This window comes from Elephas maximus, chromosome 19 (assembly GCF_024166365.1).
Source record: "Elephas maximus indicus isolate mEleMax1 chromosome 19, mEleMax1 primary haplotype, whole genome shotgun sequence".
Lineage (NCBI taxonomy): Eukaryota > Metazoa > Chordata > Mammalia > Proboscidea > Elephantidae > Elephas > Elephas maximus.
Genome location: NC_064837.1, coordinates 21,519,792 through 21,531,883, shown reverse-complemented (window position 1 = coordinate 21,531,883; position 12,092 = coordinate 21,519,792). Strand labels below are relative to the sequence as shown.

At 37.1% G+C, this 12,092-nt stretch overlaps 1 protein-coding gene across 2 annotated transcripts in view; it reads left to right on the top strand.

The window, feature by feature from the left end:
- GOSR1 (golgi SNAP receptor complex member 1) overlaps positions 1-12,092 on the top strand; it is a 57,196-nt gene that overhangs the window by 32,749 nt on the left and 12,355 nt on the right. For both annotated transcript variants that reach the window (XM_049860027.1, XM_049860025.1), the window contains exon 7: positions 7,282-7,311. In XM_049860027.1, coding sequence (XP_049715984.1) covers positions 7,282-7,311 — 30 coding nt within the window. The remainder of the gene's footprint in view (positions 1-7,281; positions 7,312-12,092) is intronic.

The window sequence follows — 12,092 nt, the reverse complement described above, 5'->3', positions numbered from 1 at the left end:
TTATGGTAACTGTACTGTGCAAATGCTTGATGAAGCTAGTGTCAGCATCTTCTTCCTGTAAAATGAAGATCCATCTGTGAGCAGGACTCCAGTGTACTCGTGTAGACTGTATTTTGAAATTAGCCTTACAATACTTGCAGTGCTGAAAGGCTTAGAATTTATAATAAAAAAGATGATTAATGCCTAAGATCATTTAAACGGAAAGAAGCTCCTTCCTAGGTAGAGTAGGATATCTGGGACTATAGTTTGGGTTTTCTCTTAAAGTTTTCTTTTTTTTAAGATTATTAGGTTAGTTTCTTATTCGGGTGAATTCAACTCTGTTTTTTCTTTGTCTGCAGTACTAGGATGATCATAATGAGGATAAGTTGTTAAATTCAAATGTATAGTGACCTATTTATGTTAATGAAAATGTATCCCTTTAAAAAAAACTTGATTTTATACAAAAAACAAATGGAGGCATGAGTATATGCTCTACAAGGTTTTCAATTTGATTTGTGTAAGTAGAAAATAATCTTACATTTAAAATATGACTTAAATTGGGCAAAATAGCATTTCCAGAAAGCATACCTTTTAAGGAAAGTGCTCAAATGTTATAATGGTATGCCATTAACAACATCAAATAATTTCCTCAATATGTAATAAAATAGAAAGTTATTTCTTATGGTCATTCCAGCCCCACTTCTTCAGGAACATTGTCTTTGAATATAGAATATAATTGAGTTTATTTTCTAACTAAAGTCTAATAGCTAGACTATTAGCTAGTTGGAGAATTTTAGCTCTGACCTCTGGTTGAGAACAGATACAAGAGAAATGCTATTATATCTTCAGATCTTATAGAAAGATCTATGAAATGAAATGAAGTGTATCTTGCCAACTTTCTGATGATTTATGTGAAATGCTTGTCTTTGTAGTTTTACATTTCTTTCTAGACAGATTCATTGAGTTTAGTTAGGTAGAAATGTACTATCCACAGAATATTTTTCTCTTTTTAAATGGTACTGCTTCTCAATTGTATACTACTCAAGTATACCTTTATATTTAGCCTGACTTGGAACTGGGTTGATGTTGTTTGGTGCACAGGTCCACACTTTGGTTTTTATGTTTTTAACTTTTTACTTTCAGATAATTGTAGATCTACATGCAGTCTTAAGAAATACAGGGATTCCATGTATTCTTTAGCCAGTTTCCCCCCAGTGGTAGCATCCTGCAAAATTATAGCACAGGATCACAATCAGGTTACTGACGTTAATACTGTCAAGGTACAGAACATTTCCATCACCACAGAGGTACCTCATGTTGCCCTTTTATAGCTACCCCATTTCCATCTCATCCTCCACCCCTCATAAGCCCCTGACAACCACTAATTTGTTCTCCGTTTCTCTAATTTTGTCATTTCAAGAATGTTATGTATGTAGAATCATACAGCATGTAACCTTTTGAATTTACCTTCTTTTAAAAAACCTTCTTTTACTCGACATAATTCTCTGGAGATTCATTCAGGTTGTTGGTGTGTGAATAGTACATTCCTTTTTATTGCTGAGTGGTATTCCTTGTATGGAATAATTTGTTTAATCATTCAGCCATTGAAGGACTTCTGGTTATTTCCAGTTCGGGCTATTATGAATAAAGCCACTTACAAACATTAGTGTACAGGGTTTTGTGTAAACATAAGCTTTCATTTCTCTGGAATAAATGCCCATGAATGCAACTGCTGTGTCATGTGGTAGTTGCATGTTTCTTTTTTTTCTTTTTTTAATAGCCAGACTGCCTTACCCAGCAGCTATGCCATTTTACATCCCACCAGCAACGTATGAGTGATCCAGTGTCTCCATGTCCTCACTAGCATTTTATGTTGTCACTGGTTTTTATTTCAGCCATTCTGTTAAGTATGTAGTAAAATTTCATTGTGGTTTTAATTTGCATTTCCCTAATGACAAATGACGTTGGACATCTTTTCATGTGTTTCTTTGCCATCTTTATATCCTCTGGTGAATTGTCTCTGTATATATCTTTTGCCCATGTTCCAATTGGATTACTTTCTTTTTTACTGTAGAGTTTTCAGAGTTCTTCATATATGTTCTTCATACTATAGATACTAGTCCTTTGCCAGATATGTGATTTGAAAATATTTTCTCCCAGGCTGATGTATGTTTTTTCATCCTTTTAATAGGGTCTTTCACAAAGCGAGGAAACCCTGGTGGCGTAGTGGTTAAGAGCTACAGCTGCTAACCAAAAGGTCAGCAGTTCGAATCTACCAGGCGCTCCTTGGAAACTCTATGGGGGCAGTTCTTCTCTGTCCTGTAGGGTCGCTATAAGTCAGTAATTGACTCAACGGCAGTGGAGCAGCAAAAGTTTTTAATTTTGATGAAGTTCAGCTTACCAGTTTTTCCTTTATAGATCATGTTTTTGGTGTCAAGCCCAAGATCTCTAGCCCTACATGTCAGACACTTCCTTTTATGCCTTATATCTAAAAGTTTTATAGTTTTACTTCTACAGTTAAGTCCGTGATCCATTCTGAGTTAATTTTTGTGTAAGGTGTGAGACTTAGTTTAAGTTCCATTTTTTTCTCTCATGAATGTCCAGTTGCTCCAGCACTGTTTGTTGAAAAGGCTGTCTTTCTTCCATTTAATTGCTTTTGTACCTTTGTCAAAAATCATTTTGATCTCATAAGACCAGACTTAATGATCTGACTGAGACTAGAAGGACCCCGGTGGCATGGCCCCCAGATCTTCTGTTGGGCCAGGACAGGAACCATTCCCAAAGCCAACTCTTCAGACATGGCTTGGACTGGACAATGGGTTGGAGAGGGATGCTGGTGAGGAGTGAGCTTCTAGGATCAGGTGGACACTTGAGACTATGTTGGCATCTCCTGCCTGGAGGGGAGATGAGAGGGTAGAGTGGGTTAGAAGCTGGAGAAATGGACACGAAAAGAGAGAGTGGAGGGAGAGAGCGGGCTGTCTCATTGGGGAAGAGTAATTGGGAGTGTGTAGCAAGGTGTATATGGGTTTTTGTGTGAGAGGCTGACTTGATTTGTAAACTTTCACTTAAAGCACAATAAAAATTATTTTTAAAAAATCATTTTGGCATATTTGTTTGGGTCGATTTTTTGGTTCTGTTGTATTCCATTGATCTGGGTGGCTGTCCCCTTTGCCAATACCACATAGCCTTGATTGCTGTAGCTATCTATATAATAAGTTGTGAAATTAAATAAATTGATTTCTCTCATTTACTCTTCTTTTTTCAAAATTAGTTCAGCTGTTCAGATTTCTTTGACTTTACATGTCAATTTTAGAATAATCTTCCTAATCTAAGAATTCCATTAGCCCTGTATATCAAAATAGTGAATTGAGGGAGTTACTGCTTATGAAGCACTGAGTTTCAATTTACAGTGATAGAAAAATTGTATTGATTAAGGTTAGGGTTGTACAACCAGTTAATGTAATTGCTATCATTAAGTTGTATACCTGTAAAAAGTTGAATTGGCAAAAGTTGTGTGATAGATATATCTACAACGACAAAAAAAAAAAAAGTAGCTGCTGAGGCTGCTTATGTACAACCAAATACCTCTTGGGATTTGGTTCCTTGGTTTGCAGTTTTAGGGTCATGGTCTCATGGGGTATCCCAGTTAATTGGCCTGGTATCGTGTTCAGTGCTTCTGCTGTACCGCCTAGTTCATTGCAGAGTACCTGGGGTCTTAAAAGCTTCCAGGTGTCCATCCAAGCTATGACAATTGGCCTTTATTAGCCTGCAGCAACAGAGGAAGAAAGAGAGTCAGGAATAGGAGGAAGAATTGGAATGCGTGGCTAATTCCCTCCATGAAGAACTGCCCCCTCTGCCGTGAGACTAGGAGAACTGGATGGTGCCTGGCTACCAGTATTGAACATTTTTGATCAAAGATTCTATAGCATAATACTGATGAAAGGGCGGGTGTGGTGGGGGGAGAGGAGATGTAGAACAGAATTTCAAAATTCAAAGGAATCTCATACTTTCTGGAGCCATGGAGGCTGGATGGATCCCTGAAGCTATTGCCTGAGATAATCTTTAAACCTTAACCCAAAAATATCCCATGAAGCCTTCTTAAAACCAAACAGTGGTTTAGCTTAACTAGTAAAGAATGTCTGCCTTGAGCACTGTGCTATTTCAAGATCTATCTGTATGTGATCAACTCGAAAGATTAGATAGGCAGCTTAGGGGTCAGTGAGTTTACATTAATGGGAAGGAATAATTTGGAAAAGGAGGGTGAGAATGGTTGCACAACTCAAAGCATGTAATCAGTGTCACTAAATTGTACATGTAGAAATTGTTGAATTGGTGTAGGTTCTGCTTTGTATATTCTCAGCAACAACAAAAATAAGTTTTAAAGATTTAGAGAGTTGACATCTCTACTATGCCGAGTCTTCTAATTCATGAGCATGGTATGTCTCTCCATTTATTTAGACTTTCTTTTATTTATTTCATTAGTATTTTGTAGTTTTCAGCATGCAAGTCCTATAAGATTTTGTTAGATTTACATCTAAATATTTTACTTTAAAAAATAATTGTAAATGATTTTGTATTTTTATTTTTTGGTGGATTACACTGATTTTCAAATGCTGAACCAGCCTTGCATCCCTGGTTCCTACTTAGTTGTGGCATATAATTCTTTTTATATATTGCTGAATTCCATTTTAAGTTTTTGGAAATCAGGGGAATCAAGTTAATTTTAATTATCCAAGAACCTTTTGGGGAGCCCTTTATCTGGTAATTACGATGAAAATTGAATGATAGTTGTGGAAAAGTAGATGAGTTATTAAATCTGAGAAAGACTAAAGAAATTGTAGGCTCATTCATGTGTTCATTCTTTGGAATGAAAAGGGTCAAGGAACTGAGTCTAGAATATGGATATTCTGTCCTCTGGAGTTATTTAAATTGTTTAGAATGTTGACGATAAAATTTGAAGTGAAAAGGAAGACTGAGAACCAAACGTTCTAGTGACCTGCAGGTTGTAAGATGAAAGGAAGAAGAGTAGAGAGATGGAGTGAACCTCAGAGTATAGATTTTTGCTAGAGTAGGGGCAAGTGATGGTCTAGAAGTGGCAGGGAAAAACTAGGACTGATTGTGGAGAAAGAAGAGAGGGGACAAGAGCTATCATTCATTTATTGAGACAGTAAGAGCCAAATCTCTGAAATCAGGCTGCTTGAGTTTGAATCCTAGCTCTGCCACTAGTTATGTGACCCTTGGGCAAGTTACTCATTCTCAAGACCTCAATTTCCTTATCTCTAAATAAAGATAATGATAAATCAATCTCATAGAATTGTTGTGAGAATGAAGTTTAAACAACTCAGGCATTTAGAACAGTACTAGGATCATAATAAGCCCTCAATAAGTATTAGTGATCATTATTTTTAACAAAATTAGCAAATTAGTAGATTGTCTACTCTTGTATTCAATTTAGTAGTTTATTGGTGATTTTATCTTCATTAAGGCTATTATCAGAAAACTAGTTTGTTGAGCTTGGCAATAGAATAATTTATTTTCATATCATACTGCCTGGATTTTTAATTGTAATTCTGTGCCTTTTGATGTACTAAGAGGCCCTGATGAGGGCAGCCTGCCAAACCATTGTGTTGAACAAGGAAGTATTACCCCAAGTGTAGTTAACCAAAGGAGTCTTGGTGGCACAATGGTTAAGCACTTGGCTGCTAACCGAGAGGTCAGTGGTTTGAACCCACCCAGTGGCTACGTGGGAGAAAACAGAAAAAAAAACTCATTGCCGTTGAGTCTATTCTGACTCATAGCAACCCTATAAGACAGAGTAGAACTGCCCCGTAAGGTTTTCAAGAAGTGACTCCTGGATTTGAACTGCCAACCTTTTGGTTAGCAGCCTGAGCTCTTAACCACTGTGCCACCAGGGCTCCTCGTGGGAGAAGAAGATCTGGGGATCTGCACCTGTAAAGATTACAACCAAGAAAATCCTGTGGGGTAGCTCCGCTCTGTTTTATAGGGTCACTAAGAGTCAGAATTGACTCAACAGCAGCTAACATCATAGTTAACCACTCTCTCTTTTGTGACCTGTGAACACTCTACCAAGACGCCTGTTGGCATATGTGTTGCCCATCTCCATTGTAAGATCTGTGGAGGTTACTGGCTCATCTTTGTCCATACATATTTGTTAACAGAATAAATGCATATTTAATAATAAATTTCACCAGAACAGTGGGTTTATCAGGAAATTTATTTGAGCTTTATGCTCAAATTTAAAATCAGCCTATAATAATTGAGAAACTACTGTAATGATAGCAAAAATTACTTTCTGCTTAGTATGTGCTAGGTACTATTCTAATTACTATAGATACAAACTTTTTGAATCCTCTTAAGAGATGGGAATTATTATTATTCCCATTTTACAGATGAGAAAACTGAGGCAACAGAGTAACTTGCCTAATGTCAGATAGTTGTTTTTTAAATTCTTAATCACAGGATTTATACAAGGTATTTATGACATTTTAAAAGCTCATCTTTGTTCCTGAATTTATATAATAACTTAGACTCCCGGTTTACCACTTTATAATGAAACACAATTTATTAGTTTATAGAATGAACTTAGAAGTTCTTTTGAAAAGAAGTAGTTAGGAAAAGGAAGTGGTTTTTTGTGTGCCCACTGTATACTTTACACTATGCCAAATAAATAACAGAGGTTTGGAAACTTATTTTTCTATTTAATGCTGTAAAGCTGCCTCTTTAAGCTCTCTATAAATTTCCCCCCAAAATGGCTTTTTGTTTGTTTGCTGCCATTTTATGTTAACATAAAGGCAAACATTTTACAGATCAAAGGTACATTGGTGTCATTCAGATTCTTGAATTCTTAATTACTGTAAGCAGAGATTTGGTTTAGCTTCCCAAAAAACTGTGGGGAAGAACTTTGAGGTATAAGTAATTACTTCTTATAGGCATCAGAACTGTATTATCTGTCCTGTCTCAACAAGTTAGTTGTAATTCTTAGGTTTTGAAAAGATGATAGTGACAACTCTCAGAAATTAGAGATTTCATTTCTTTGTGCTGTCATTAAAACTGTTCTGACTTTCATCAAGTATCTCTGTGCAAAGGAAAAGTAACAAAAATTACATTATGAATAAATTTATTTCAGAGTCCAGAATTTTCTCTAGATGTTTCTGAAAGTTTCAGTTTTCTGTGCACATAAATGGCTGGAAAACTAAAAAAAAAAAATCTATAAATGTAGAAAAATTAAATAACAAGTTTTAAATGTGTATAATCCAGAATGAATTTTCTGTTTATTTGCAGCTCAGATCGTCTGATAGAAGAGACAATAAGGTAGGAATAACTTTTTTGCTTTATTGTTTGCACATAAACTTAGTGAACCAATAAGGTTAGCCCTATGACTAGGGTTAAAGTCAATTTCCAGTAACTTCTACTTAACAGTTTGAGCCTCAACCTCTTTATTCTCACTTTTTAATGGAAAATAATCTTAAATGTGTGTTTTGGTAAGTGCCTTATACCATATACATAGACTTGGTTTCTGTCACAGCATCTATACAAAATCCACTGCAGTTATATTTAGTATTAGTTGTAATAATGATGAAGCAGTTTATTTTCTTGCTTAAAATAAGGAACATTTATTTGTTGGTTTGAACTGCTTAATTTGCTAGGTTTGATACCTATTTTATGACAGTAAAAAAGTAAGTTAAATTCTAAGCTTTCAATAGTATATAATGCATTATTTTTCAGGACAGGTAGAATGAAGTATGTGGAGGTAATTTAGTGAACAACAAACATTTGTATTCTTACCATAGGCCCCTGTGCTGTGCCAGACTGCTTTACATGCGTTATTTTATGCAGTCTTCTCAATTATCTAGGAGATAGGCACTAATCATTATTCATAGCTCCAAAAAAGAAATTAAGGATAAATAGTTTGCCCAGGGTGACATGATTAATAAATAGTATTGATGATTCAAATTCTCGAACTCAAGGTTGTCTAACTCTAGGACTAGCGCTCTGTCTAAACCGTTTATTTACCACCTTGTGGAAAGAGTACGGAACCCTGGTGGCACAGTGGTTAAGAGCTCGGCTGCTAACCAAAAAGGTCACCAGTTCAAATCCACCAGCTGCTTCTTGGAAACCCTATGGGGCAGTTCTCCTCTGTCCTATAGGGTCACTGTGAGAGTTGGAATCAGCTCAACGGCAACAGGCAAGAGTGTGAGCTTTGTGTCCAGAAACCTGGCGGTGCTACTTCTAGGCCTCTGTTCTTGGATAAGTTACTCTGACCTTTGGAGTGTTGATTTTCTTAACTGTTTAAAAATATGGGATTGATGATAATAACATTGCTCTGAAGATTAAAGATAATGTGAGTAAAATGCCTAGCTGATGGTAGGTAATCTGTAAATGATAGCTGTGTTATTGATACTATTTTTTTTTTACTCTTTATTTGAATATGATTTCAGACTTCAGAAAAATTGCAAAGAATGTTGTTATTTTTAGGTGTCATCAAGTCACTTCCGACTCATACCCACTACCACTGCCATCGAGTCGATTCCGACTCATAGCGACCCTACAGGACGGAGTAGAACTGCCCCATAGAGTTTCCAAGGAGCACCTGGCGGATTCGAACTGCTGACCTCTTGGGTAGCAGCTGTAGCATTTAACCACTACGCCACCAGGGTTTCCTTTCTGACTCATAGCAACTCTATATACAATAGAACGAAACACTGTCTGGCCCCGCGCCATCCTCACAGTTGTTGCTGTGTTTGAGCCCATTGTTGCAGCCACAGTTTCAGTCCGTCTCATTGAAGGTCTTCCTTTTTCGCTGGCTCTCTACTTTACCAAGCATGATGTCTTTCTCCAGGGACTGATCCCTACAGATAACATGTCCAAAGTATGTGAGGTGAAGTCTCACCATCCGTGCTTCTAAGGAGCATTCTGGCTGTACTTCTTCTAAGACAGATTTGTTCGTTCTTCTAGCAGTCCATGGTATATTCAATATTCTTCACCAACACCATAATTCAAAGGTGTCAATTCTTCTTTGGTCTTCCTTATTCGTTGTCCAGCTTTCATATGCATATGAGGCGATTAAAAACACCATGGCTTGGGTCAGGCTTGGGTCAAAGTGTCACCTTTGCTTTTTAACACTTGAAAGCGGTCTTTTGCAGCACATTTGCCCAGTGCAATGCCTAATTTGATTTCTTGACTCCTGCTTCCGTGGGAGTTGATGTGGATTCATGTAAAATGAAATCCTTTACAACTTCAGTCTTCTCTCCATTTATCATGATGTTGCTTATTGGTCCAGTTGTGAGGATTTTTATTTTCTTTATGTTGAGGTGTAATCTATACTGAAGGCTGTGGTCTTTGATCTTTATCAGTGCTTCAAGAATAGCGCAAAGAATAGCAGAAAGAATTCTCATAAACCCTTTACCCTCATTCCCCAAATGTTAATTAACATTTTGCCACATTTGCTTTTTCACAATTCTTTTTCTGAACTACTTGAAAGTAAGTTGCAGAGTTGATGCCCTTTTACCTCTAAATATTTCAGTGTTCATTTCCTACTTAAGTGTTTCCATATGGACTCATGGCTTCTTATTTTATTTATAATATGTTCCTCTCATTTATTTAGTAATCTTAACACATTATAATCTTTTGTAACAATATGCAGTTATCATGTATTGGAATTTTGTTTATATTGCATGTACTGTTCTTCCATCTGAACAGAGTTTTCACAGAATTGCCTAATTGTTGACTAAAATATCTGCCTTGTGATTTGCCTCCCTTTCATCAGCACATAAGGCCGGATCACTTGTTGCCAGGGATTCTTAAAGTTTCTTTATTACCCTTTTCCTTTCTTGCTTTTGTTTCCCTCTCCTTTCTGTCTGATCTTCTAAGGCCAGGCTGCCTTAATTAAGCTTTTCAGTTTAGACCTGGCCTATTCAGAGGTTGGTAATACGGGCATGGAAACCCTGGTGGCGTAGTGGTAAATGCCAGAAGGTCAGCAGTTTGGATCCACTAGGCGCTCCTTGGAAACCCTTTGGGGCAGTTCTACTCTGTCCTATAGGGTCGCTATGAGTCAGAATCGACTCGACGGCAACGGGTTTTATATGGGCATAAGGAGCCCTTGTGGCGCAGTGGTTATGCACTCAGCTGCTAACCGAAAGGTCATCGGTTTGAACCCACAAGCTGCTCTGCAGGAGAAAGATTTGGCAGTCTGCTTCCATAAAGATTTACAGCCTTGGAAACCTTATGGGGCAGTTCTGCTCTGTCCTTTAGGGTCACTGTGAGTCAGAATCGACTCAGAAGCAACAGGCTTTTTTTTTTTTTCTGGGTTTCATATGGGCAGAAAAGTTTTGTGTACCTCATTAAAAAAAAAACAAAACCCGTTGCCATCGAGGCAATTCTGATTTATAGTGACACTATAGGACAGAGTAGAACTGCCCCATAGGGTTTCCAAGGAGTGGCTGGTAGATTCGAACTGCTGGCCTTTTGGTTAGCAGCTGAGCTCTTAACCAGTGTGCCAGCAAGGCTCCTGGGTACCTCATAAAAAAAAAAAAATTTTTTTTAGGACAGGAAAATTTGAAGATCATTGAATCGCTGGTACTATTATTTTGCTACTTGTAAAAATGGCTTAGGAGAGGTATTTGACCTCCTCTAACTTATGACACCAACCGTCCTTCCCACAGCACTCTCTACTGGGTTCAATAATTCATTGCAGTGGTCACACAGAACTCACAGACCATACTCCACAATTAATTCAGGCTCAAGAACACTCAGGATACAGTTCTTCCATCAGGATAGCCTCTTCCCAGCTGTGCTCACAGGCACACCTCTCCCTGGCGTCAGCCTGTCTCTGCCCAAAGGCATTGAGCTTCCTCTCTGTGGGCTGGGAAGCCCACTGCACTGTCTTCTGCTGCTGGGTCTCTGCTGCTGGTCTCTTCTCCTTGGTGGTGGTGAGCTCCTCCTCTCTACTCTGGAATTGGCCCTCTTTTAAGGCAAAACTGACCAATCCCCTTGGTAGGCCACAATTACCCTATCACACAGTCACCTGGGTGGGAGTTACAAGACCATGGCTAGAAAGGCCACACAAAAGTAATCAATCACACTACACTACTTAAGAAGTAAAAAAACAATTTGAAGGTCTTTTACTTCCTTTGTTTCGACTGAAATTTCATTGACTATAAATCTAGTTATGATTACTTCCATAAGTATATATAAAATTTAAATGTCAAATAATAATTAGTTTTACATGTTTCATTTCTAAAGAATTATCCTTTTGGAGCAGCATTCTAATATGTACACAGCCGAATTTAGACTTTGGTATTGATTTATTGGGAATAACTAATTCTTTTAATACTTAAAAATTCATTCTTAAACTCTGGATGTATTATCTGTTGTTTGAAAAATAAGTGATTGAGTTTAGTTCATCAAATAGGTAAGAAAGTTGAAGTTCCAGTAAGTATATCAATGATTTATCATTTTAAAAGCATTATATATCATTTGGAACTTATATTTTGCCTCTGAGTGTTTGACCCTTGAAATAACAACAGCCTTGCTTGACTCAGCTTTGACTCCAAATGATGGAATGAGTTGGGGAAGTATGCCTAGATACAGTTTATGTGGCGCTGGAAGTCTTGCCTACTGAACAAGATAATAACATAATGTATGATGATAATAGCCATTCTCCAAGGAAAACAAAGTGCTTTATGGAAATTATTTTTTAATCTTCTTTATGCACTTGTGAGTTGGAGTGGGCAAGAGATGGTGATAGCCCCAGTTTAAAAAACAGAGGCAGGTATGATTCAAAGATTGGCCTCAGATTTCTAAGCCTAGGTTTGGGTTCTCTTATTTTATAGAAGACCATCATACTCATTTAAAGTACCTTGAAAAGTGAATTTATTTTAAAATCAACCACATTGTAAATATATCATCTATCATAGATACACACCTAAACTGAAAAATTATGAATAAAAACTAATGACACAGAGTGTTCTTTTTATTTTTGGGTCTAAAATTTAATGTATTGTGAAGTTGACATTGCTGGGTAACTTTAGATTTCCTGAGTAAAGATTACTTTGTTCACTTAATTTTTGTTTTATCAGTGTAATATGCCTTTC